This window comes from Saccostrea echinata, unplaced genomic scaffold (genome assembly GCF_033153115.1).
Source record: "Saccostrea echinata isolate AGI-Se365-2 ecotype Australia unplaced genomic scaffold, CSIRO_AGI_Sech_v1 ptg000054l, whole genome shotgun sequence".
Taxonomy (NCBI): Eukaryota; Metazoa; Mollusca; class Bivalvia; order Ostreida; family Ostreidae; genus Saccostrea; species Saccostrea echinata.
Genome location: NW_026889803.1, coordinates 27152059 through 27176594, shown reverse-complemented (window position 1 = coordinate 27176594; position 24536 = coordinate 27152059). Strand labels below are relative to the sequence as shown.

Sequence of the window (24536 nt, the reverse complement as noted above, 5' to 3'; positions counted from 1 at the left end):
CATCACATATTAAAATGGTTTTGCACTCAAAAATATGCTACTGCAATATTGTATGTGATATGTATGGCCCCCATGTAGATACAGATTGTCATGGTGGGGTATTAAAACAAATTGGCTATAAACCTATCTGAGGTTTGTTAAACTGATTATTTAACATTCATGGCAAAAAGGATGTCTCTATAGAACACATTATAAACACTAGCACACGTGAATGTGACAATAATAAAACCTGACCTCAATTTAAATTGATTCGATTCTAAGTCTTCATTTACATGTATATCAATACAAGAAGGAAAACAATACTCAAAGTCATACATATACAAAGGATAATAAATGTGAGCAAAACATTTGTAGAGGCTATTCAAAAATAATGTAGGATTCAAGTAACTTTTTTTTTTTCTACAACATATATACTCTTCATTGTTTTGTATGTTAAAGCCGAGTTGTAAAGACAGTGTACATGTATGTTAAGACCGCGGAACATTAACTGGCAAAATTGGAAATATGCAGCTTACGTCATTTCCATCTGTCGCAGTCAAACACTTGATGATAGACAATGAAATGGGCGGGTACAATTCGGCATGGACGTCTGCGAAAACATTGGATTGAAATTGCAATTTGAAATTCATTTTCAATCCACCTGAGCTACTTTTCGCAAAGTTATGTGTGATCGAAACAACAAATAATTCCAGTTCCCAAAAACGTATAGTTTGAAATTAATGTATAACAATTTTTTATTTTGAGGACAAACAAAAGTTATAGGAGATATAGCTTTATGTATATTCTTTTAGTTGAAGACCATTTGATTCTAGAAGTTGGGGGGGGGGGGGGGGGCTGGCAAATTTTGTCGAATCAGATTATTTATGGTTATGTCTCACATGAAAGAATATATTAAATATTTCTAGGATGACAAAAGACATTATTTATTTTGTTCTTCACTGAAAAAAATATGAAATTCAATTTCAATCCATCTGAGCTGTTTTCAAACCTAAAGTGTGAATGTATGATTCAAAAGACAAATAAATTCAATTCCCAAATACATATTGTTTGAAATTCATATTTATATGAGTTTTTTAGCCTATAATTTTAAGGACACGTCAAAGTCCTAGAATACAGAGATTATTTTTTCAGGGGATGGCCATTTGATTCTAGAAAGGGGGGGGGGGGGGTGTCAAAAATTGTCGAGTCAGATCATGCCTTCATAGGAAGAATATATTAATTTCTAGGACGACAAGAGCTTTTATTTTTTTCTTCTCTGAAAAATGTTTGACAAACAAAAACAGGGAGGGGTTAAATTGTCCAAACTAAAATAAAACGTTCTTATTCATTTCCAAGATCGTTCAGCCCCCCCCCCCTCTCCAACCGCCCAACCACCAAACACACACATACCAAACAGAAATCAAATATTTGTCCCTTTATATTTCTTTAAAAACATGGGATAGAAAATTCTGATTTATATATATTTCAAATTATTTGTCTTCTGTGTCAATCAGTAACACCGTGCGCTCTAGCGTAGCTGAGGTGGATTGAAAATGAATTTCAAATTGCAATTTCAATCCGATGTTTTCGCAGACGTCCGTGCCGAATTATACCCGCCCATTTCATTGTCTATCATTAAATGTTTTGACTGTAACAGATGAAAATGACGTAAGCTGCATATTTCCAATTTTGCCAGTTAATGTTCCGCGGTCTTAAATAAGAGAAGTAATAAATACCGGTACACATAAAAAAGCAATGTGAGGTATGATAGTCATAATGTACATTGTTTACAGGTTATTCCTACACATATTTGTAGAGTATCTCCTTCACTCAACACACATTAACAACAACAAATTGTAACACAATTATAATAACAGATGAATAAAATCTATATAAAATGATTTAAATATCAAAATATTTTAGGTACGTAAAACAAATCATTTACACAAAGTTGTGACTTTTTGTAATGCCCTGTAGACTGACTAAGAGGCTGTAGACGGTATTTATAGCACCTTTTATAACTGGGTTATTGCCTTCTCTAACCTGTCTGCCTGATTTGCAGTCTTGGCGCGACCTCTGACATAGGTTACGAGGTCATCCTTATCAACATCCACACTAATTACCTACAATGAATAGAAATAATGAAACTCCTATTTATTGAGACCTTGATTAAACAAATTCTGCGAAGAGTGAGGAGAAAACAAAAAATATTATAATATATAAAAATTTAGTAAAATAATTCTAAAACAAGTTTTCCTCTGGTAATTAAACTGGTATGTGTACAGTAAAACTTCTTCAGTACAAACACAGATATGGAGTACATTGTATTTATAGATATGGCAAAGTTTTTTGGGGATCCCCAGCATTGCTGTAAAATTTTATGGTTTTAACGAACTCTGATAAAACAAATTAATGGATTTATGGAATTAATTTTGTGTCAAATAGAGGTGAAAAAAAATGAATTTTACATCTTTCATAGCAAATTCCTTAAGATCTCAAAATTTCAAATATTCAATGGGCATTATTTTTCATCAGTATTTATATTTGAAATTTAATTCCACAGAAAATTTCAGTTCTCAAAGATATGTCTTGTTTTTAATACTTACCTAAAAATATTGAAGTCATACTTGATGGAAAATGCATCTTGCAAATTCGCATATATATTTTGACAAATTCATTACACAGATAAAACAAATTACAGATAAAGTGAAATAAAATTCATAGGTCCCAAGGACTTTGCTATAACTGAATTTTACTGAACAATAAACTTAGTTTTTATATAAACTTAGTATTTATGCTAATTTGACAAAGTTAGTCCAAATGAATCAGGTATCATTGCATCCTTCAATGATTGAGTTGAATGACAATTAATATTTTTGCTAAACAGATAGCTTGAAGTTAAAAAAAATGAATATTGCAAAATACTATATTTGTCAACATAGGTTATTTCCCCCTGAACAGTATACCATTAAAGTATATAACACTGAGAGAGTTAGTAAGATTCCAATACCCCAAGACCAAGACTATTTCCCAAGGCAAAGCTAAGGGAAATAGTCCTAGTCGAGGGGAACTGGAATCTTGCAAACTCCCTCAATGATATACAATTTTAAAATTGTTTTATAATACTGATACTAATTTCAAAGCAGGGATTAGTTCACTTGACTAACGCACAGCAAAACGGGGATTAGTCCATTCACATTGATACCAATATCAATTTCAAAGCAGGGATTAGTTCACTTGACTTACGCATGGCAAAACAGGGATTAGTCCATTCACAGCGATTTCTAGGGAATCATTCACATTTAATGATCTAATTCTATATATGGAAAAATCAGTAGAGGTATAATAATTTTTTCTAACAAAAATCCTTTTATGTTCACCTAAAAAATTCAATTAATTAAAAATTCAAGTTTGATTTCTCACCTGACCATCACGTGTGACTCCCAGGATTCCCTGTGTGGTGGAGTTTAAAGTGGAACAAAAAATGATACTGGTGGAAATTCTGGTGGAACACAAACACACAGAGCTCTCCAGATCACAGAGGTACAAATAACCATACTTAGTGATCAAGAACAGCAATCCATTTTCTGGTGAAACCTAAAACAGCATATTTAAAGTTAATCATTTGGGAAGATCAAAGCTAAATAATCAGTTCATAAATACTCATATTTAAAATGCTCTATAATCAATGAATGAATAGATAAATAAAACATTTACATGAAGAGACACAGGGAAATCATATCGGTCTACATCATCAAGAAACTGTATGTGGTCATAGCTATTTTTTGGAGCAAAGTTACCAGGTTTGTATGGGCCCAGCTCTATCACATGAACCTACAAAGTAAAAAAAATGTCACAAAAAGATTCAAGTCAATCATGTATTCTTTCTGTAAAAAGAATTGTTCTGAGAAATAAACTGTTTAGCTGCAAGTAGCATAGAAACTCAAATCTACATGTTTATCATTAAACAACACAACCCCTTGAAAATAATCTGTGATCATTGCAAGCACGATTTCATTAACTTTCTTTTGTGCTGGAATAATCTTTGAAAGTTTTAGATATATTTAAATATATTCAACCATTATAAAAGTAATGGATAATTTTGTACCTTTCCATGATCCTGTGCATCTCGGGAGCCTACACAGAAGATTGTAGAGGGAGATAAATTGTCTGAGAACTGATAACTACTGAAGCATACAACATGAGCACCAATACACTGTGTGATGTCTTCATCCACACTGTATAACTGTGTAGTTCCTGTTATCTTCTCATCCTGAAAAATCAAGCAAAGTTGTTCAAGACATTAAAACCAGTAATGAAAACAAGAGGCCCATGGGCCACAACACTCACCTGAGTAACTTTGGCCTTGCTGTTTTTCACCTGATTCCCTACCCCCTCGTAGTACTTATTGTGGCCCCGCCCTACCCCAGGGGTCATGGTTTGAACAATTTAGAATCTACACTACCCCAGGATGCTTCCACTTAAGTTTCAGCTTTTCTGGCCCAGTGGTTCTTGATAAGAAGAATTCTAGAGATTTTTTTTCTACATATTTCAATGCAAAACTTGGATTCCCTATTGTGGCTTGCCCTACCCCTCGGGGGTCATAATTTGAACAATTTAGAATCAACACTACCCCAGAATGCTTCCATATAAGTTTCAGCTTTTCTGGCCCTGTGGTTCTTGAGAAGAACATTTTTAAAGATTTTTACTACATATTTCAATGTAAAACTTGGATTCACTATTGTGGCCCCGCCCTACCCCCGGGGGTCATGATTTGAACAATTTAGAATCTACACTACCCTAGAATGCCTTCACTAAAGTTTCCGCTTTTCTGGCCCAGTGGTTCTTGAATGGAAGGTTTTTAAAGATTTTTTCTACATATTTCAATGTAAAACTTAGATCCCCTATTGTGGCCCGGCCCTACCCATGGGGTCATGATTTGAACAATTTAGAATCTACACTACCTCAGGATGCTTCCACTTAAGTTTCAGCTTTTCTGGACCAGTGGTTCTTGAGAAGAAGATTTTTAAAGATTTTTTCTACATATTTCAATGTAAATTTTGGATTCCCTGTTGTGGCCCCGCCCTACCCCTGGGGGTCATGATTTGAACAATTTAGAATCTATACTACTCAAGGATGCTTCCACTTAAGTTTCAGCTTTTCTGGCCCAGTGGTTCTTGAGAAGAAGACTTTTTAATGACCCCACCCTATTTTTGTCTTTTCTTGATTATCTCCCCTTGAAAGGATGCTTGGCCCTTCATTTTAATAATTTAAACTCCCCTTCACCCGAGGATGCTTTGTACCAAGTTTGGTTAAAATTGGCACAGTGGTTCTTGAGAAGAAGTTGAAAATGTGGAAAGTACAGAAGGAAGGACAGACGGGCAGACGGACGATGGACAACGGGTGATCAGAAAAGCTCACTTGAGCTTTCAGCTCAGGTGAGCTAATAAAACTTCTGTAAAGTCATTTATTTTCATGGGGTCAAATTTTCCTGATTGGGGAAAAAATACTAGTTTGTGGGGATTTTGTTTCATGGTTGAAGAAGTGTGGCGTTGTCTTGATTACAATTTTCACACTTCATGGAGGACATGAATTTGTGGGTCTCTTCACACCTCAAAAACAATGAAAATAAAACCCCCATGAAAATTAGTGATTTGACAGTATTTATTGATATAAAATTGTAAATTTAGCCCTGATGATCATGCATTTACATACACCTGCATATATATTTATGCTCCCGTGCTGCACCTTTTCACTAATTTAAAATGGGTATACACCTGTATACATTCTGTAAATTCTCCACTTTTACTTTCATTTTCAGACGTTTTTGCAAATATGTCCAATTTTCCTGAAAATAATTATGATATGCCACCTTGAAATTTTAACCAGTTAGAGAGAATTGGACGAGCTCTCATTTGAGGGGTGCCCCATCCTTCAGTGAAAATACGAGGGCTGTTCAATAAATTATGTCCTGAACTCTATAACGTACAACATAGAAAATATTTTACATTAACATTGGCTTTCTCTCATGATTGAATCTTAAATAAATTGATAGCCATTTATGTGACCACATTTAATCATATAGTTTCATTGTGAGAAGCTGGAAAACAAGGGCTATTCGAGACACTGCATTAAAAATGAATGGTAAAGAATTGGTTAACAAGAGTGAAGTTATACGCTTCTTGTAAAGCTTCTGTAAAACTTGTTAAGAATGCAAAAGAAATATTAACTGAAATATGTGATATTTACAGCAACCAATGTTTGTTTTATAGACACTTGAGCAGGTTGATCATTTCAATGATCAAAAATGATAAAATGGGCATACAAAATGGATACCGTCCTTGGCAACAAGGACTTACAAAACCAATGTAATATTTGTCAACATTCAACAAATTATCATTGATGATGTTTAAATTGACTTTAAGACGCATAGCAAATTTAATAGGCATAATTTTGGGGGTAGTTCACACTGTTTTAAAGAAAAATTTGACAGTAAAAAGACTTTGTACTCAATGGTCACCCTATGTTTTGACAAATGAGTGAAAACGACAGCGTGTAACAATATCAAAATAGTTAAAAATCAGAAATTGTAGTTATCCACGTTTGTCTGAAATTCTAACAGATAACTAGAAATCTGACCAGTCAGGAAGGGCCCCGCCGAGGGTTAGAAATATAAGGGTGCAGATTAGGGGATGAGAATTTTACTTGATTACAAAAATTTAAAATATAAAGAAGAATAAGCAATAGCAACTGCTAAATATCCAACAACCTTTAAATAGTATTCTTGTCTTTACATAAGGCGGTAAAAAATGTCATATCTATAATAACTCAATTAAATCTATATTTAAAGAAGAATGAAGCATGTGTGTTCTAAAATGCCAGCCTTCAGTGAATGCAAATATCACCCAGGCTTGACCTTAACTTCAAAACAAATATCAGTTGCAGACAAAGGTGTTAATTAATCTTAAAGTGACAGAAGATAACCCTCTAAAATATTCTGCAAACCAGCAAGATAATCAAACCCACAGGATTACTTATACTGCTCTCTCAACCTTTTCTTCTAAGTTTACAATAAGAACTTTTTCAGCAATGATAGAATGAGGTTATTATCTGAATACCTGTTAAAATAATTAGTATTCTTGAATTTACATAAGGCAGAAAAAAGAAAAAAAAAGAAAAAAGAAAATAATAATAAAAACAATATCTTTATCTATATGTTGTTTTTAGAATTCAATAAAATCGTAACTCATTGTGTATTTTAACAAAATAAAGTATGAACATCATTTAAATCCACATTTCAGAGAATGTAACCATCTTTCAGAATTGACCTTAACTTCAAAACAAACTTCATTTGCAGACAGAGATGTTAATTAATCTCAATGTGGCAGATAAAGATAAATGCTTTGGATTTTCTTCAAGAGGAAAGTTAATTAATCCCAAGAGACCCATTGCAGCTTTTCAAAGTTTACAATAGGAACATTCTCAGCAGTTATCTCTCTTTGCCCATTCACTCTTATATAAAGTTAAGGAATATACCCCACCACCCCAGCTCCAAACCGGACGACATAGAGAACCAAACTTAGCATCAAAATATGTCTTACTGCCTATTCAACCAACATACCAAATTTGAACTTAATTGGTCAACCCTAAAAAAAGTTATTACAAAAAAACAGAAAATTTGTGGACGGAAGAATGACAGACGGACAGACAGACAGACAGACAGACAGACGGACGGACAGACAGACAGAGTGATTACTATAGGGCACCCGCAAATCCTTGCGGGGCCCTAATTAGGAATTGAATAATTATGTTACAGACATGTGTTTCAAATAAAGAAGCATATTTAAGGGAAATCATTAAGAAAAAATCATTGAAAAGCGCTTTTTGTTTCTTTCCGAGCACCGAGGACATAATTTATCGAACAGCCCTCGTAAGGGGAGAAGCTGTGTGAAAAAATGTCAACATTGTCACCATAGTTGCCAACTCACCCGATTTCGTCGGGTTACACCCGATTTTTCTACCCTTAACCCGATTATTTTTTATGACCCGGCGGGTCATGCTTTTCACCCGATTTTTGCCAAACAACCCGAAAATCTCCCGATTTCCGGATTTAGTTCGTAAATTAGGTTGCACTTTTAACTTCCAGTTACAACCCATAAACAATGCTGATGGCTATGTTCAGTAGGGCCGTGTACAAGTAAATTTTCAGTGCAGGCGTAAACAATTACGTGAGAGTTGTTTTGACAAAACAAAGTTTGAAGTCAATTTAAAATGGCTTCTGATAGAAAGAGATCGTTATCAGGGCCAGCAGGAACAAATTGAACCAAGAAAATGAGAAACGATATTTATGTACATATCAAGGAACCTTGGAAAACAACTTTCATTAGATGAAATAAAGTGTTCGAAGATAGTGTAGGCATAACTGTACATTTAATAGCACTTGTTAATTAAATTAATTCGGGTTAAGAAAAAATAACTTCAAAAACCAAAATGAGAATACTTTCAAATTTAGCACAAACTTTCCATGTACTTCAAATCAGCAATGCAGATTCTGAAAAGACTTTCCTTTAAAAAAAAATTGCACACTTAATTCAGGTCAATACTGAATAATGAAACCTTCAATGCTCTTTTAACATGTAAATTTAATCAATATATATTAAATATTTTATCATTGTAATTAAAGCCTTTAAAAAAATAATTTCAATACACAAATACTTATATATACATATATATTAATTTGATCATGGTACTAAATGTGTCGTGAATGTCGTTACGTGCTATGACCAGATTTTTTACTTTCCAAATCTGGTCATGACCAGATTTTTACATGTTGGAGGTTGGCAAGTATGATTGTCACCTATGGGAAATGTATTAGTGGACTGTATCCAGATAGAGGTTCATATTCTTTGTAAGATATTTTGGACTTTGTGACACAGAGACGTTAACCATAGTAAACCTGCTTCGTGGAGTAAATTATCCATTTTGACGAGAAATGCTGCTGAAATGGTTTACCTCTGGTATCAAGCCTGTGATTGCTAACCACTTCAGACTGGAATCTGCTTTATAACTGATGATTTCACTGAATGTCAAACGATTGTGTCTCATAAACATTTTCACAGGTGGATTGTCATCTGAAAAGTAATGTTCTCATTAATTATAAACTGTAATTTGAATATTGAAGCTTTTTTTTTTTTTACACAAAGTAGTTTTTCATCAGTTCTTTCAAACAAATGAATTGAAAAGCAGATGACTCAATAATTATACAAAGTAGGAACAAAGGATTTTATTAAGAAGTTGTAGATTTCTTACTCATGAGGTAAAGATTTCTAACATAAATTAAACCATAGACATGCAATATAGCATAGCCCCTCATGGCCCTGGGGTCTTGCAAAAGTAATTCAATTTATACATGCAATACATATGTCTTAGATCATCAAATTACATGTAAATGTACCTTGCCATAGGTCCCAATGGTATATAAAACTCTCAGTTACCATAGCGATGATGTCAGAGTTCAACCATGTCCAGAAGGCTATGGGTTCATGAACCCTTGATTTACTAATCATAGCATTAGTCTCAAAGTTATAGACCTCCAGTCTCTGTCCACCTGTAGTGTACACAATACAATCATTATAAAATGACAGCCAAATGTTTCCTGAAAAAAATTCAGTATACTTAGGCCAAAGTTTTTTTTTTCACTTGGTTTACGATTCCGCCGACCCTAATTTTCACCAATCATGAAAATAAAAATAATGTCTTTTTCCGACATATTTTTCCGGATTTTTCTCAGCTGAGCTGGTGGGTTTTAAATTTTAGAATGCATCTTAGTCAAATAAGCGTTTATAAATTATATAGAACTTTACAAACATTTAGGTGACCGTAAATAAACACATGTGCAAACCAAAAATGGCGGTTCTGTCATGTAACAAGGTAATTCCTCACTGAAAGCAATGACACACACTTAAAGAACTTTTTCTGCATGGAAAAGTGAATAAAATCTTGGATGCATGATCCCTTTCTCCAATTGCAATGTCTCAATTGGCTAAATTCATACAGTAATATTGAGAAGTGTATGCCCAACCCTGATCGACCTAACAGACATACACCTATAGATAACAGGGATTTATCAGTGCCTTCTCAGGGGCCGAAATTCGGCCCCATTCCCAATTGAAAATGAGTTCAGTTTTTCCCAATTTGGCAGTATTTTTCCCAGTTGATGAACACTGAACAATGCTTTTATTTTTAATTTTCTTGGAAAAAAACAAAGTAAAATTGTCAGATTGTCTTTAATTTTCATCTATTTAACTCATTTATTAAAGCTACAGTCATAACACATGTTTAAAAACACTGTAAAAACATCGCCAACTTTTAATCCGAATTTCCTCCGTTTTTCTAAAAATGATGATATTGTGTAATTATATAGATTTATTAAGTTATTTCCACCTACTCAATTGATCTGCGAGTGAATGGTAAGGACTTATTTCAGATAGAAAAATATATTTTCAATGCATTAATACATATTAAAAGAGGACTTTTAGAAAATGTGTACTTAGTATAATTTTTGCAGGAGGTTTATAATCTCCAGAAACAGATTCACTATAATGACCTAAATTGAAATCTCATACACACATGTACATGTACTACCATAAGTTTTATAAATACTTTATACTCATTGAAGTCCATTTTACTTTTATTAGTCTATTATTCATAATTGATCTTGTATGATGAAGATGGATCATATTTAATTGTCGTTTGGTTGCCCAAATTAGAGTTCATGCTGAAATGTTAAATGAATTACCCCTGAATACATGATTTAGCAACATTTTAAATTTTTTTTCCAATTTCATCAAATAGACAATAATTTGTTTACCCATTCCCCAAAAATGGCATTTCCCAAAATAGGGAGATAAATCCATGCATGATCAAATTATTATAACCTTTATTTCAATGTCAATTACTTTTAATATTGTTAAACAATTAAATTGTATTTTTCTTCAATCTAAATTAAACTTAAATTTGGATCCATATTTTTAGTTTGTGGGGGTACTGAGGTTTATAACACATCTCATATCACTGAAGAGCATATAAAGAAGTTGAACATCATGAACCAAGCACTGATTGACAAACAAAAATCAGAACTAAATGAAAATGACATTCAGTCTAAAGTTAGAAATGAATTAAAATTAAATAAAAGAGTTATGTGATCTAGACAATAAAACTTAAAAGTACTACGTGTATTGATGTGTATTATTTTTATTAAAATAAACATTGCTGGTATTTTAAAATGAAATTGTTGAATCCTAAATTATTTTTATTTTTATTTTTCGACCACCCAATGCATTTTTTTGAGACAGAAAATCGTAAACCCAAAAAAATAAAAACTTCGGCCTTATATATACATTTGAACTTCATTATCTTGAACTTGGATATCTCAGTTACCATGGATATTTCGAAATGAGTTAAAAGTCCTAACCACTCTTTCTTTATGCATTTTAACCTCAATATATCAAATCATCAGATATCTTGACTTTTTTTTTCTAGGTCCGATCGAGTTCAAGATAAAGAGGTTTGACAGTATTTTGTTTTTCTATGGATACAGGAAAAGAAATATGTCCTCTTTCACATTTCTACATCTTTGAAGTACTTTGGTATATGGTCATTGCTTGTCATTTGAATTTAATTTCATTTCATACAGGTATGCAAATTGTAAAATAAAATTCTCTCCATAGGGTAAGTTAAATACATACAAGTACCGGTACTTTAACAGTAATTAGAATGTACTATAACTTAAAATCAGAATGTATTTCAACTTGAATCAAAATGTTTCAAAAATATCAAAGAACTGATCAACACTCACATTTAACTGCTATGATTGGCTGAGATGGGTTCACTTGCACAGAGTCTGCTTTAATTGGTTCAGAATATTTGATGCTGCCATCCAATGGGTTTAAAATAGTCAACTGAATGATAATAAATCACAATGTAAAATGATGTAATAATGACACACAATTTTTTTTATACACATATCAAAATCAAATATTCTTAAATTATATAGTGAAATCAAAGCTCTCTTGTCACTTTCGCAATTGACAGTAATACAGGTCTACTAGACATGATAGGGGCCTAGACCACTGGGATGCAAGGCATCTACTAAGTAATATCTGTAAAATGAAACTTTTGACTGTAATGCTATACCTCTGGCAAGAACGTTTCAAGTTTGTTTTTTTTTTTGTTTTTTTTTTAAATAATCAAATTGCGGACAGATAAAGAAAGATATTATTTAAATATTATTATATTATTATATACTTTAAATATTATTATATACTTTAAATATTATTTAAATATTTAAAGAGAGATATTAAAGAATCAAGTTTCTAGCAGAGTCTTTAGTAAGACTGACATCCTAGATGTCAATTTAGCAATCAACATTTACATGGGCTGACCAAAACTGAAAAATACCAAAGATCACTAACTCAGTCACAAAAGAGACACATAGCTTTTTGACTAAAAAAAATATACATGTGTATTTGCTTTGAATATATATTCAATGTTATAACTTCCACAGATGGATTCAGAGATAGAGAGAGAGAGGGAGAGAGAGAGAGAGAGTAGAATTTTATTGAAAGGTACTAAAAAGAGCTAGGTTCACTTTATGCATAAAATGGCCCTGTAGATATACCAATTTATTGACTAACACTTTATGTTCCATTTTTAACATCAAGATAAAGTAGAGACTTAGTGCTTTCATTTCCTATTAAAAATTTTCTCCTTAAAGCCAAGGTCTTGGAAAACAGGCTTCATGGAATTGCTGTGTTCTTGAATTTTAAGGAAAACAAGTATATTTGAGTACTTTCACAGAAGAGAAATAATATGAGCGCACCCTCTGATCTAAAAAATAAAGCATGCTTTGTAATCCTCAGAAATAGTTCTATCATTTAATAGTTGCATATTTTAGATCAGAGGTTGCGCTCTATATCAAATATTGAAAAATACCTTTAAAAATTGGCTGTTTTTGTAGAATTTTTCAGGATATGAGGAAAATAATGCATTTCATGACATCATAATGCATTGGCTAGCCAGAAAATTACATCATTTTTGATAGATACGCAGTCACCAAAGGTCTAAATGATATTTCATGCAATGTCGACTAAAACCAAGCAGTTTCAGTTTTTCTGAAATTCACAGGGCCAAAAAAGGCCCTAAGTGAACCTTGTTCTTTATAATAGACAAGATTTAGGAATACTCAATATCCAGATTTGACAGGTTTTACTGTATTTACATCTACTTGCTATTACTAATACAATGTAGTATTATAATAAGTACTTTACTCACAAAACATTCAATAAAACAACTCCCTTAAAAACAGGATGTAATGTGTGAAATAGTAGTGGGTAAGACAAACTGAATTTCCCTATTGTGTTTATCATTTTTATGTCAATAAATAATGTACTCTATTTTCTGTTTAAACCACATTTAGAAACCTATTAAAACATACCTAAAGTTTTACTTAACAGAAACAGCTGTCATCTGTCCAAAAATAAAAACTGACAATTTTCATATACCGGTATGTTAAAATGCTTAATTTCATTTTCATGCTAAGAACCCTGCTTCAAATAGAAATATTACAAAACATGTGCTATTGAAATGTCTTCCTATGTACCTAGATTTTTTTTTAATCAAAAGAATGACTAACAAGAAGTCTGTGAGCCAATGCTCACTAATAATACCCCCGCTCTGATGTGAATACAAAAGTTCCGTTATGGACAAACACAGTGATAATCAGGAAATTGACATTGGATTTGTAAAAAATGAATCCCAACATATGGCATGCCTAAACAAAGATTGTGCTAAAATTTCAAGCATCTGCGATGAGTAGTTGCTGAGAAAACTATGACCAAAATTTGTTATGTATGGTACGGACAGACACATGGATAAACAGGAAGTTGACATCGGATTCATACAAAAATGAATCCCGCCATATGGCATGCCTAAACAAACAGTGTGTTAAAATTTCAAGCACCTGCAATGAGTAGTTGCTGAGAAAACTGCGACCAAAGTTTGTTATGTGCGGTACTGACAGATGCACAGATAAACAGGGAGTTGACATCGGATTAGTACAAAAATGAATCCAACAATATGGCATGCCTAAACAAAGATTGTGCTAAAATTTCAAGCATCTGCAATGAGTAGTTGCTGAGAAAACTGGGACCAAAATTTGTTACGGACAGACAGACAGACACACAGACAGACAGACAGACACACAAGGGTAAAGCAGTATACCCCCCTCTCCTTCGGAGTGAGGGTATAATAATGCAGTTTTACCTCTTATTCATGCATCAATTCAGTTGAATCTATTTGATCTATTATTTACATAAATTTATGTCACATCAAAAAAATGCAAATGAACTGTTTGGAAAAACACACTCAGTGAGCTTATCTTCATAACTTCAACAGTCTAAGGATTTCCAATACACAGTAAAACTTGTCTTAACCAGATATTACTGGTTCGATAGAAATTGGCCTGATTAAATAGATATCAGTCTGGATTAGACAACATTTTAAACAATTGAATTTTAATGAAAGCGACTAAGAATTTCTATCATATTGGCAAAATTTCGGATACACAACATCCAGATTAGACAAGTTTTTACTGCATATACATCTAATTGCTATTACCAAATCTACCAATCATTGCTAAGTATAAATCTCAGACATATTCATCAACAGAGTCAAAAAGTCTCTGTATTAGGTTGATGTATGATCAAACTCACCTGAGATGTTTCCCCCTTAGTGTTGTGTCTCACGGCCATCCATTTATCTGTTGTCAAGGCAACACGAGTCCAAGTCACATACTCCAGAGAAATTTCCAAATCTGACAACTGTAAATTAAAAAATATGTCATAACTGCCTTCATATTGTGAGCAATCACTAAATAAAAGTCAATATCTTCATGCCAAAAGCTGTCAGTCAACCCTTTCTCTTTTTTTTTTATTATTTTTTCAAATATCCATAATAGTCATAGTTTAATGGAATACTTATGCTTGTTTCACTTTGTCAAGTCAATTTCTCTCAATTTCTACAGCTGTTAAGTAAAAATCATTTGTTAATTATACTTTGATTTACTCTTGGCAAAAAAATATTATTTTAGTAGCCATGGCAACACAGTTCATCAAAAACAAAAACTGTTAAAGAGCATTATGTGTAGTCTACTTGTGTACCAAGTGTCATTACAATTTAACCAAATTGGGCTTCCATGGTAAAACGCCTTGTGGAAATCATGATGTATTCAGTCACTGTATATGTCCCAAAAACTGGAAAAGTATCTGCTGGAGAACAGGCACTTGTCTCTGTGATAAAATTTTATCACCTAGTATTATAAATAACAACAAGATATGTTATTAGTATACTATGGGGGTAACCTTTTATTACAGAAAGAAATGCCTGTGTTTTGGAATAAGAAATGAAACTCGGGACAAATATTGTAGATGCTTGAGTGAAACCCGGGACAAACTAATATTGCAGATGCTTGAGGAGGATGTTTTGTTGTATTATATGATGTGCATCTGTGTTTTTGCATCAGTTTAGATGATCAGTATTTATTAACAAGAACATGAGGAAAGCAAAAAAGGAACAGTGTGAGGCAGATCAGGAATAAATTCTAGTTCCCAGAACTTTAGACAGGTGCTTTGCTAAGATAACAATGGAATTAAGCTATATGGTAACCTGGTTAACAAACTTTCATGATCTCTACAAATGAAACTTTTGACTGTGTAACAGGAAGGGAAAAAGAACAAAACTATGGGTGAACACAAACCCCTGACAAGTGTTCTACCCAGCTATCTGGACAATGCATGTGGGCAAAACTGCCTCACCATCACCTAGCACCCCCCCCCTCCCCCGGTTCCTACGGCCATGCATAAACAAGATGGCTTATATTCCATTCGGGTCATTATTTCCCAAACAGGCTATTAAATTCCATTTGGGTGATTGGTCCCAACTTGCTAAATAGCTAAGTAAATGGCTTAGATATATATTTGATCACAAGCATTGCTTGAAGCAAACGAGTCTGCCTGACCACCATAACTGCAAGGAGAGATTTTAGTCTTGTATACCTGTGAAGATGCTGAAGATTCGAATACTAGCAATCGATTCAAATATCAAAATACAACCAATTTTACAAAGTACAGTGTACGTCTTTGCACGAGGTTTGTTTATCTTACCCGAAGAATTTCTTGAGTTGATACTGGAGGTTTTGATTCAGCTTTTTCTTCCTCCATAGTTGGAAGACCATCTTAAAATGAACATATATTCACGCACATCCTTTCAGTCAAACTTTATCTAGTTTATTTCCGATGTACACACAAGAGACGTCTGCGGGGGTGTTATCTTCATCACTGGAGCTCTTACTTGAAGGAGGCAAGAAAGGTCCAACATTTTAAACTTCCGGTGATTTCCCAAACAAGTTGACAATCACAATGTGATTGTGGCCCATACAGTATCTTGCGTGTTAAATGGTGTTATGCTTGATTAAAGAATAATGGCATATTTTCAGCCAACAGGACAAAAGAGACTAACAAATGTAGCAGTGGTTAGACTTAAGAAAGGAGGCAAACGATTTGAAATAGCATGTTATCCAAATAAGGTTGTTTCCTGGAGAAACAAAGTGTAAGGTTGTTGTGCAATTTATCAAATGAATATTTCTGTGTTTTAAAGCTAGTTTTTTTTTTTTATTTCATGGATAATTAAGTTAAAATGAGTTTTACATAATTATTTTAATCATAAACCCTAATGTGTATGCTGTGTTATTTATGGCACGCCAATTTCACAAAAATTAGCGAAACTTAGTTTCACAGTTGATAAACTAGGTTTATCGACTGTAAACTATAGTTTACAAACCGTGAACTATAGTTAACGATTCGTTAACTATAGTTTTCATCTGTAAAATTATATTTAACGGTTGTTAACTATAGTTTACGAATGCTAATCTAAGTTTATCTGTCTGTAATTAAACGTTAACTATAGATTTTGTTGATAAACATAGATTCACATCTGTAAACTATAATTTACAATCGTGAACTATAGTTAAGAGTTGTTAATCATAGTTTCACAAATAGTGAAACTATATTTATCAGATAAACTATGTTTTACATTCGTTAACCATAGATTTCGGTTGTAAACTATAGTTAACTGTCATTTATACTCACAAACTATATTTAACAGACGTAAACTATACTTATCGATCGTAAACTATAGTTTTGAGAGCTAAACTATGATTCACATTTGCCAATCATAGTTTATCGTAATAAACTATGATTCACACTCGTAAACTATAGTTAAGAGTTGTCAAATATAGTTTATGAATCTAAACACCTGTTAACTGTTAACGATAGTTTTCAGTTCGAAATTTCGCGGCACCAATCGTGAGAAGCAATAATGGGGTATATGTTTTATCAGTGCGGAGATAAGGACACGTGTTGGGCATTATCTAAAGCAAAGACCGAGTTATATATAATCAATATTACTTTCTCTATTTAAACAGGATTAATTGTATTTGTTTTAAAATGTCGTGTATACATACATTTCCTATGGGGAAATTTTTAAAAATATGATAAAATTTTAATTTTTTAAAAGACAGAATATTACGAGATTTTTGCTCAAGCAGAGGAGGGTGAAGCGCGTTTTACAATGTGCCAAGCATTTTCCCACCACATCTCATCACCAAAACAAAGAAACTGAAAGAGAGGAATTGCAGTGGTGGATATAGATAGGGTTGTGGGGGTTTCAACGTCCTCTTTTGAATTTAAGAGAGAGAGAATGAGAGAGAAGTCCCAAATATTTGTTGTGTTTGTTCCGTGAAAGGCCACTTTTATTTATGTATGAAGAAAATTCGGTTGTTGAAAAATAAATTCCGCGCCTGCAATGTTACATGTACTGTGTTATGTCTTTATTTACAGATGAATATAAGATATACATGTATTTTATTAATGACAGATCACACATTTCGGTCTCTATTTTTCTCTTTTAAATCAAAAAAATAAAATTTTAATCAATAATTTTCCAGTCATTTTTCTTTTTATTTCCAACTAGATTTGCTTTAAAATAATAGAACATTTACTTATAACGCCAACAAGAAATATACATGCATATATATTTAACAACAATTGTCATTACATAGCAAAATCTTATAATGCTGTAACTAGGATTAGCCGATCTATAATTTACAAAAAAAAAACTATTGTTAACTATAGTTTTGATCGTAAACTATGGTTTAGAGTCGTGAAATCTAGTTTCACAGAAAATTGTGCATCTCCGATACAAAATAAGAGATTCTGTTCCTAAACTGTGTTTCTCAAGTGTAAAACTATGTTTATCACATTTTTGTGAATTTTGCGCTTTGTATGTCTGTAAAGTATACTTTACAAAGCCTAAACTATAATTTACATTTGTTAAGTATAGTTTAGAGTTGTAAATCATAGTTTACAAATCGTGAAACTATATTTATCAGATAAACTATATTTTGCAGTAGCAAATGATTGTCTTCCGTGTTAATTATAGTTTACGCTTGTGAAACATAGATTATCGTGTAAACTATAGTTTACATATGTGAAATATAGATTATCATCGTTATCTATGGTTTACGGTCTGTAAACTATAGTTTACAGTCGATAAACCTAGTTTATCAACTGTGAAACTATGATTAGCTCATTTTTGTGAATTTGGCGTGCCATAGTTATTATTATCCTATGGGTTAAAAGAATTATTACTGAAACAAGTGACAGTGTATGTTAAAATATATGTACAAGGCAGTGCTCACTTTACTGTCACAGTGATTGTTATCTTAAATGCTTCTGCATTCTCTTGTCTCGTGATCAGTTAAAATGACAGTATCAGTTGAAGCAATTCCTTTGCCAGTCAGCCGTGACATACCTATATGTTTTAAAATTTTCTTTTAAACATTTCTCAAAATAACATTAACTTTCAAGTGCATACAGCATGTCAAATCCACAGAAATAAACAGAACAAAATTATACATTTCATTTTGATAAACTAAGTTTGTATGTATATTTTTTGAGGCCTAAATTCTTTAAAAACATTATTACTAGAAAATATGAAAATATGAAACATCTCTACTCTCTACACTATAGTTCTTTTGAATTGTTTTAATCTAAGTTTCACATAACTGTATTTAAAAGTGCAATCTATTATTTACAAATGTAGAAAATGGTTTATTTGTTAATATTGTTACATTACTTGTAAGTTTTGGTTAGCAAGTCTAAACCACAGATAACAAATGTTAATTATAGTTTATATCAATAGTTTACCAGTCAAGGCTTTGAATTTGAAAATTTAGGCAATTATTTTATTAACTAATGTTTTAGATCATTCTCAAATATTAAGGGAAGTTTTGTTATGTAATGGGAGAGGAGAAAATGTGATGGACCAGACTGGGATTTGAACCCGGGCCCCCTGAATCTCCAGTCTGGTGCTCTACCAACTGAGCTATCTGGCCACCGGTGATCAAACCCATCTGACCACCACATTTATATTAAAACCAAAATCAAATCTTAAAACAAATGTGGATTTTGTGACAAAACATTCTGGAAATTAATAATATGTCAGATTTATTTCCTCCAATTCCAATTTTACTTTTTTTTTATACATATACAACAGATTTTTATTAGAATGTGCTTGTCTTTTTTTAATTAAGAGAAACTGACATTGATGAGGTCCTTCAGACACACACAGTTTTTGTCAATGTTTCCAAAGGGGAGGTAGCAAAGAATGATGACCTGAAGAAAGTATTTGGTACAGATAATCAGTCAGAGATTTGTTTACAGGTAAAAGCATCACACAAAAATTGTAATCATTACCAGTAATAATGACATTACATTTTATGTGTAAATGTATGTTACATCAGCACACATAATTACAATAATGAGAATTAGTGATCTCAATCCCTATTACAACTTTATGTCAAACTTTCATTTTTTAAACTTTTTTGACATTTTATCTTTATTATTAACTTCACTCCTTAGAGACACAAAGAATTTATACTTTAATGGTAAAATGTTCATTGTCTGTACATCTTTTTCTTTGTCCAAAAAAAATTGAGAATGCTATTCCAATTTACCCACAGTTTTTGCCCAATTTTAATGAATTTGTTACAAATGTAGAGTACATTAAGATACCTAATTCTCTTCATTGATGAATAATTGTGATGAACAAAGTCAATGTTTCCATAAATGCAAAACAAGAATTATCTATAGTGTTATTTCAAAATTCACTCTTCTGACAGTTTTTGACCGATTTGAATGAAATATGATAGAACACAGAGTACAAGTATCAATTTCCAGTTTTGTGAATTGTGTTGCCATGGTAACTAAAATAGAATTATCAGTCAGAATCATAAGAATATATTTTCCTCCTTTGTTTTTTGTAAAAAAAAAAAAAATAAATGAAACATAATACAAATGTAGATTATATCAATTAAATTACATTTTTTAATTAAGAAGAGTTGCCATAGGTACTAAAAACTTTTTAAAATTGAAGTTAATTTTTAAAAGCACATGTGTATCAAAGTATTTCAGTTTAGACCAGTTGACCTACAATCTCATCAAAGACTTCTTCTTGTATGATGAATTATCTTTTGCAGATTTTGAAAAAGGGTGAACTGCAGGTGTCTGAAAAAGAACGCCATGCTCAGCTTGAATCTATGTTTAGAGACATTGCAACAACAGTATCTGACAAATGTGTAAACCCGAAAACAAATCGCCCCTATACTGTGACTCTGATTGAAAAGGCCATGAAAGACCTTCATTTTTCAGTAAAACCAAATAAAAGCACCAAGCAGCAGGTAACTGTACTTCATAAACTGAAAAAATAAATTAGCATGTAAATTTTGTTTGTGATAATTTCATGAGAAATTGTTCTTGTTGGACAGGCCCTAGAAGTTATAAAACAGTTAAAGGAGACACAGACCATTGATATTCAGAGAGCCATGATGAGGCTTAGGATAACAGTACCAGGTAATTATGTCACTCCAGTTAGAGATGGGGGATGGGACATACAATTTACTGTTACAGTTCTATGTAATTTTTTCCGCATGAGTTTTCACAGATGGTTTGGACAATTTTAATGAAACTTAAGAGTAATAAAACTTTAAAGTAATCACTCAGTGTAGTTGTGCATGCATAATTCAAAATGGCCTCTGTTGGCATCGGAATGGAGGAAGGTCAGTTTTGGATGACATTCCTCATTGCTTGCAATAGCAAAGTTTCTAGTTAGAAATTCTGGTTGGTAAATTGTTGAGAGGCTTTGTTCATAGCATTCTCACAATATCATGGGACCTAAGTCAACACGTTGCCGTTGTACCCCTAACAAATTTCATTCAATATCTTGCGGGCTGACTGAAGCAATGTCTTTTGAGAAAATTACAAATCTGGATTGTTTTTCTTATCTCTCAACCAGTCACATTAAGCCTTTCGGTGATAAACAGTGCATAACATGTGCATTTAAGGTGTCAACTGATTCCTTTCTGTTTACATTGTCTGTCTCCTTCAATTTGATTGATGCTTCTCAATGAGAGAAGCAAGCCCGAAGATATCAAATGAAATTTTTTAGGGGTCCAACGGCAACATGTTTACTCAGGACCCCTGACTTTGTGAGGATGTGTTCATAGATACTTCAATAAAAAAAGAGTTTCTTTTGAGCCATATGTATGTCACAAAGTCGCAGAGAAGTCGAACCAACCTGACAGAAATATCATTATTACTGGCAAAATGATTTCTAAATTAACTCAGAGCACAGATAATTCTCTCAGACCAGAACTGCTTTTCAAAATCACTCTGTTAATACAATATGTACGTCAAAGATGTTAATAGAGTTATCCCCCTTAAAATATCCTTTACACAGTTCATAGACTACACCAATATCTGAAACATTTAGAATTCTTTTGTGATATTTATTTGGTCAGCAGAATTTGAAAGTTTCTACAGTTTGCATGATATTTCTGCAAAAAGCATTTTGTTCAAGAAATTGATTAAAGCATCATTGAAAAATTCAACAGGAAAAGAAGGCAAAAAGGTTAAAGAAAAATTAAAGAAACTTGCTACCAGAGTGGAAGAAGAAGATTTTTCTCCTGACCTTGAAATGGTGAGTACACTCTTCACATGAAATAGGAAACATCTGAAATACCATTCTTTTAAATTTTATACTGTATTCCTTTAAAATCTCCCAGTGTCTAAGTTGGAGATCATATCATTATATTTAAATGTAAGCACGAGCAATTATGATTGCTGTATTACAGAGTAAATCTAGTCACTACTTGATGTCATTTTGTTTAAGTTAATGAGAGAATAAACATTATACCATGTACAGATGAACTTAAGTATCAGTATTGTGAATACCATAGATATGTCTTATGTATATGAATAGTTGAATACAATGAAGTATCTCAGAATTTTTTCCCATAGATTAAGATGATGAGAATTACTGTATTTAATCAACATTTCCTAGAGAAGAGATATAAATTATATTTTCACCTTCTGATGTTTCATGATTTTGACTTGTCATCAATGTACCGGTACACTGGATAAACTGTAACATAAAGTTTCACAGATAAAGCAAGCAGTACCAGTATATTTTTAATCAGAAGAGCTAATGCATTCCTAAGAAATTCACCATTTTTCCATCCATCTGTCTGCCTGTCTTTAAACAATTTTTCAAAATGCCACGCCTCCTACAGTTTTGGTCTGATTTTAATAAAACTAGCTAAACAAGTAGATTACACTAAGATACATAATTCTATGCATGTGTTCATTGAACAGTGATCCATGATTTAATAAAAATTTCTTTCAAAACCCTACTTCTCCTACATTTTTGGTCTAATTCCAATAAAAATTTTCACACAAGCTAAACTAAGAAACATAATTCTAAATTTTGGTTTTTGATTTCAATGTGTTGCTGAATGGTACTAATTAAATTGTAGAAATTTCTATGAATTTCTTTTCAAATGCTATTTTTCTTATAGTTTTGGTCTGATTTCACAAAAACTTTTTACACAAGTAGACTGCACTAAGATACATAATTCTTTATATTGGTTTTTGATTTAAGTGAATGGTGTTAATTGCTAAAAATAGACATATCTGTTGAAACTCTTTCAAAATGCTACTCCTCCCCCAGTTTTGGTCCAAATCCAGTGAAACTTGGTACACAGTAAACTACACTAAGATGCATAATTCAGTTTTTGATTTTAGTGAATGGTTTAGCCATGGTTACTAAAAATAGCATTTTCTATGAATGTCTTTGAAAATGCTAATCCCAACAGTTTCAGTCCAATTTCAATAAAATTTCAATAAAATGTATTTTTTAATTTGGATAAATGGAATTGCCATGGTTACTTTTCATAGAAATTTCTGTGAAATTCTTTCAAAAGGCTTCTTCTTCAGTTTTAGCCCAGTTGCAATAACAAAACTAAACCAAGGATCCATTATTCTATAAGGCCAAGCGCTGCATTTCTCTTCCTTTGTTATAAGTATAACCAGTAGAGTTAATTAAGTCTTGTCAGAGACTTCTTATTCAAGAATGTCATGTGATATTAACAGCTTTATTGCTTCTGCATTTTATCACTTTGTTAAAAAAATCTTCAAACTGAAAGAGCATCATGTTCAATTCACAAAGAAGAGTATTAGTCTTGAAAAATTGATAGTTTTTCTAAAGACTTTTATGTGTTTCCTTCAAGTCAATTGATCAATGATTCAGTAATTGAATCTACAATGACAGTGCCTTTCTGTTTTTCCATTTCAGGTAATTTTAGTTGACCCTGGTTGTTTTCGAGAAATCGATGATCTTGTCCGCACTGACACTAAAGGTAAAGGTCAGTTAGAGGTCATGAGCCTGAAGGACATTGAAGAAGGGGATGAGATGTTATGACAGTGGAAAGTAACTTACAAGACTACTGACCTCCAATTCTGTCACATATTCTCAGGACTTGAGTCAATTAAAACAGATACTGTAAAAGTTAACATTTTTACAATGTTGTTTTATGCTTAAAAGAAAAAGCAATTATAATATTGCATCATTTATTGCAGTAAAACCGAGTTTAAATACACACTTTCAATGCTACAAATGTGTACCTTTGATAAGGCCATAATTTTATCATACAAGTATTGAGCTTTAAAATAAAATGAATATACAGGTACTGTACATGTGAGTTTTGTTTTCATCAATGTAACAAGCATACCTGTATTACATGTACACAGATTGATATTTTTTTTTCACATTTGGTGCCTTCATTAGTGCACTTATTTATAATCATGTCAAAATTTAATTCTGGACAAGTTTATATTGTAAATCCTGATAGGAATTCTTCAAATGGACCGTGACTGACATTTGCATTTAAATTCTTAGGCAAAATAAGTACACATACAATACTGTGCAGATATTCTTTTCACTGTGTGAACTTACGGAGTCTGTCACATTTGACTATAATTTGACAAGATCTCTTCAAAAGCTATGTAATGATAAAACATATAACATTGACCAAGCTAGAGCACATT

At 32.4% G+C, this 24536-nt stretch overlaps 2 protein-coding genes across 2 annotated transcripts; one reads left to right on the top strand and one right to left on the bottom strand.

Annotated features, from left to right (window-relative positions):
- Window positions 1–1937: 1937 nt before the first annotated feature.
- On the bottom strand, window positions 1938–16398 carry LOC133205221 (clathrin heavy chain 2-like). The gene is made up of 9 exons (XM_061340985.1): window positions 16200–16398; window positions 14751–14858; window positions 11837–11939; window positions 9434–9586; window positions 8992–9110; window positions 4088–4252; window positions 3697–3813; window positions 3403–3576; window positions 1938–2102 (listed from the first exon to the last, which is right to left on the bottom strand). The coding sequence occupies exons 1-9, from the start codon at window positions 16254–16256 to the stop codon at window positions 1995–1997; spliced, it is 1104 nt and encodes a 367-aa protein (XP_061196969.1). The 5' UTR covers window positions 16257–16398; the 3' UTR covers window positions 1938–1994.
- A 55-nt stretch (window positions 16399–16453) lies between these two features.
- LOC133205222 (ribosome maturation protein SBDS-like) lies at window positions 16454–24183 on the top strand. The gene is made up of 6 exons (XM_061340986.1): window positions 16454–16644; window positions 19688–19817; window positions 20633–20833; window positions 20921–21005; window positions 22046–22131; window positions 23785–24183. The coding sequence occupies exons 1-6, from the start codon at window positions 16517–16519 to the stop codon at window positions 23908–23910; spliced, it is 756 nt and encodes a 251-aa protein (XP_061196970.1). The 5' UTR covers window positions 16454–16516; the 3' UTR covers window positions 23911–24183.
- Window positions 24184–24536: the final 353 nt, after the last annotated feature.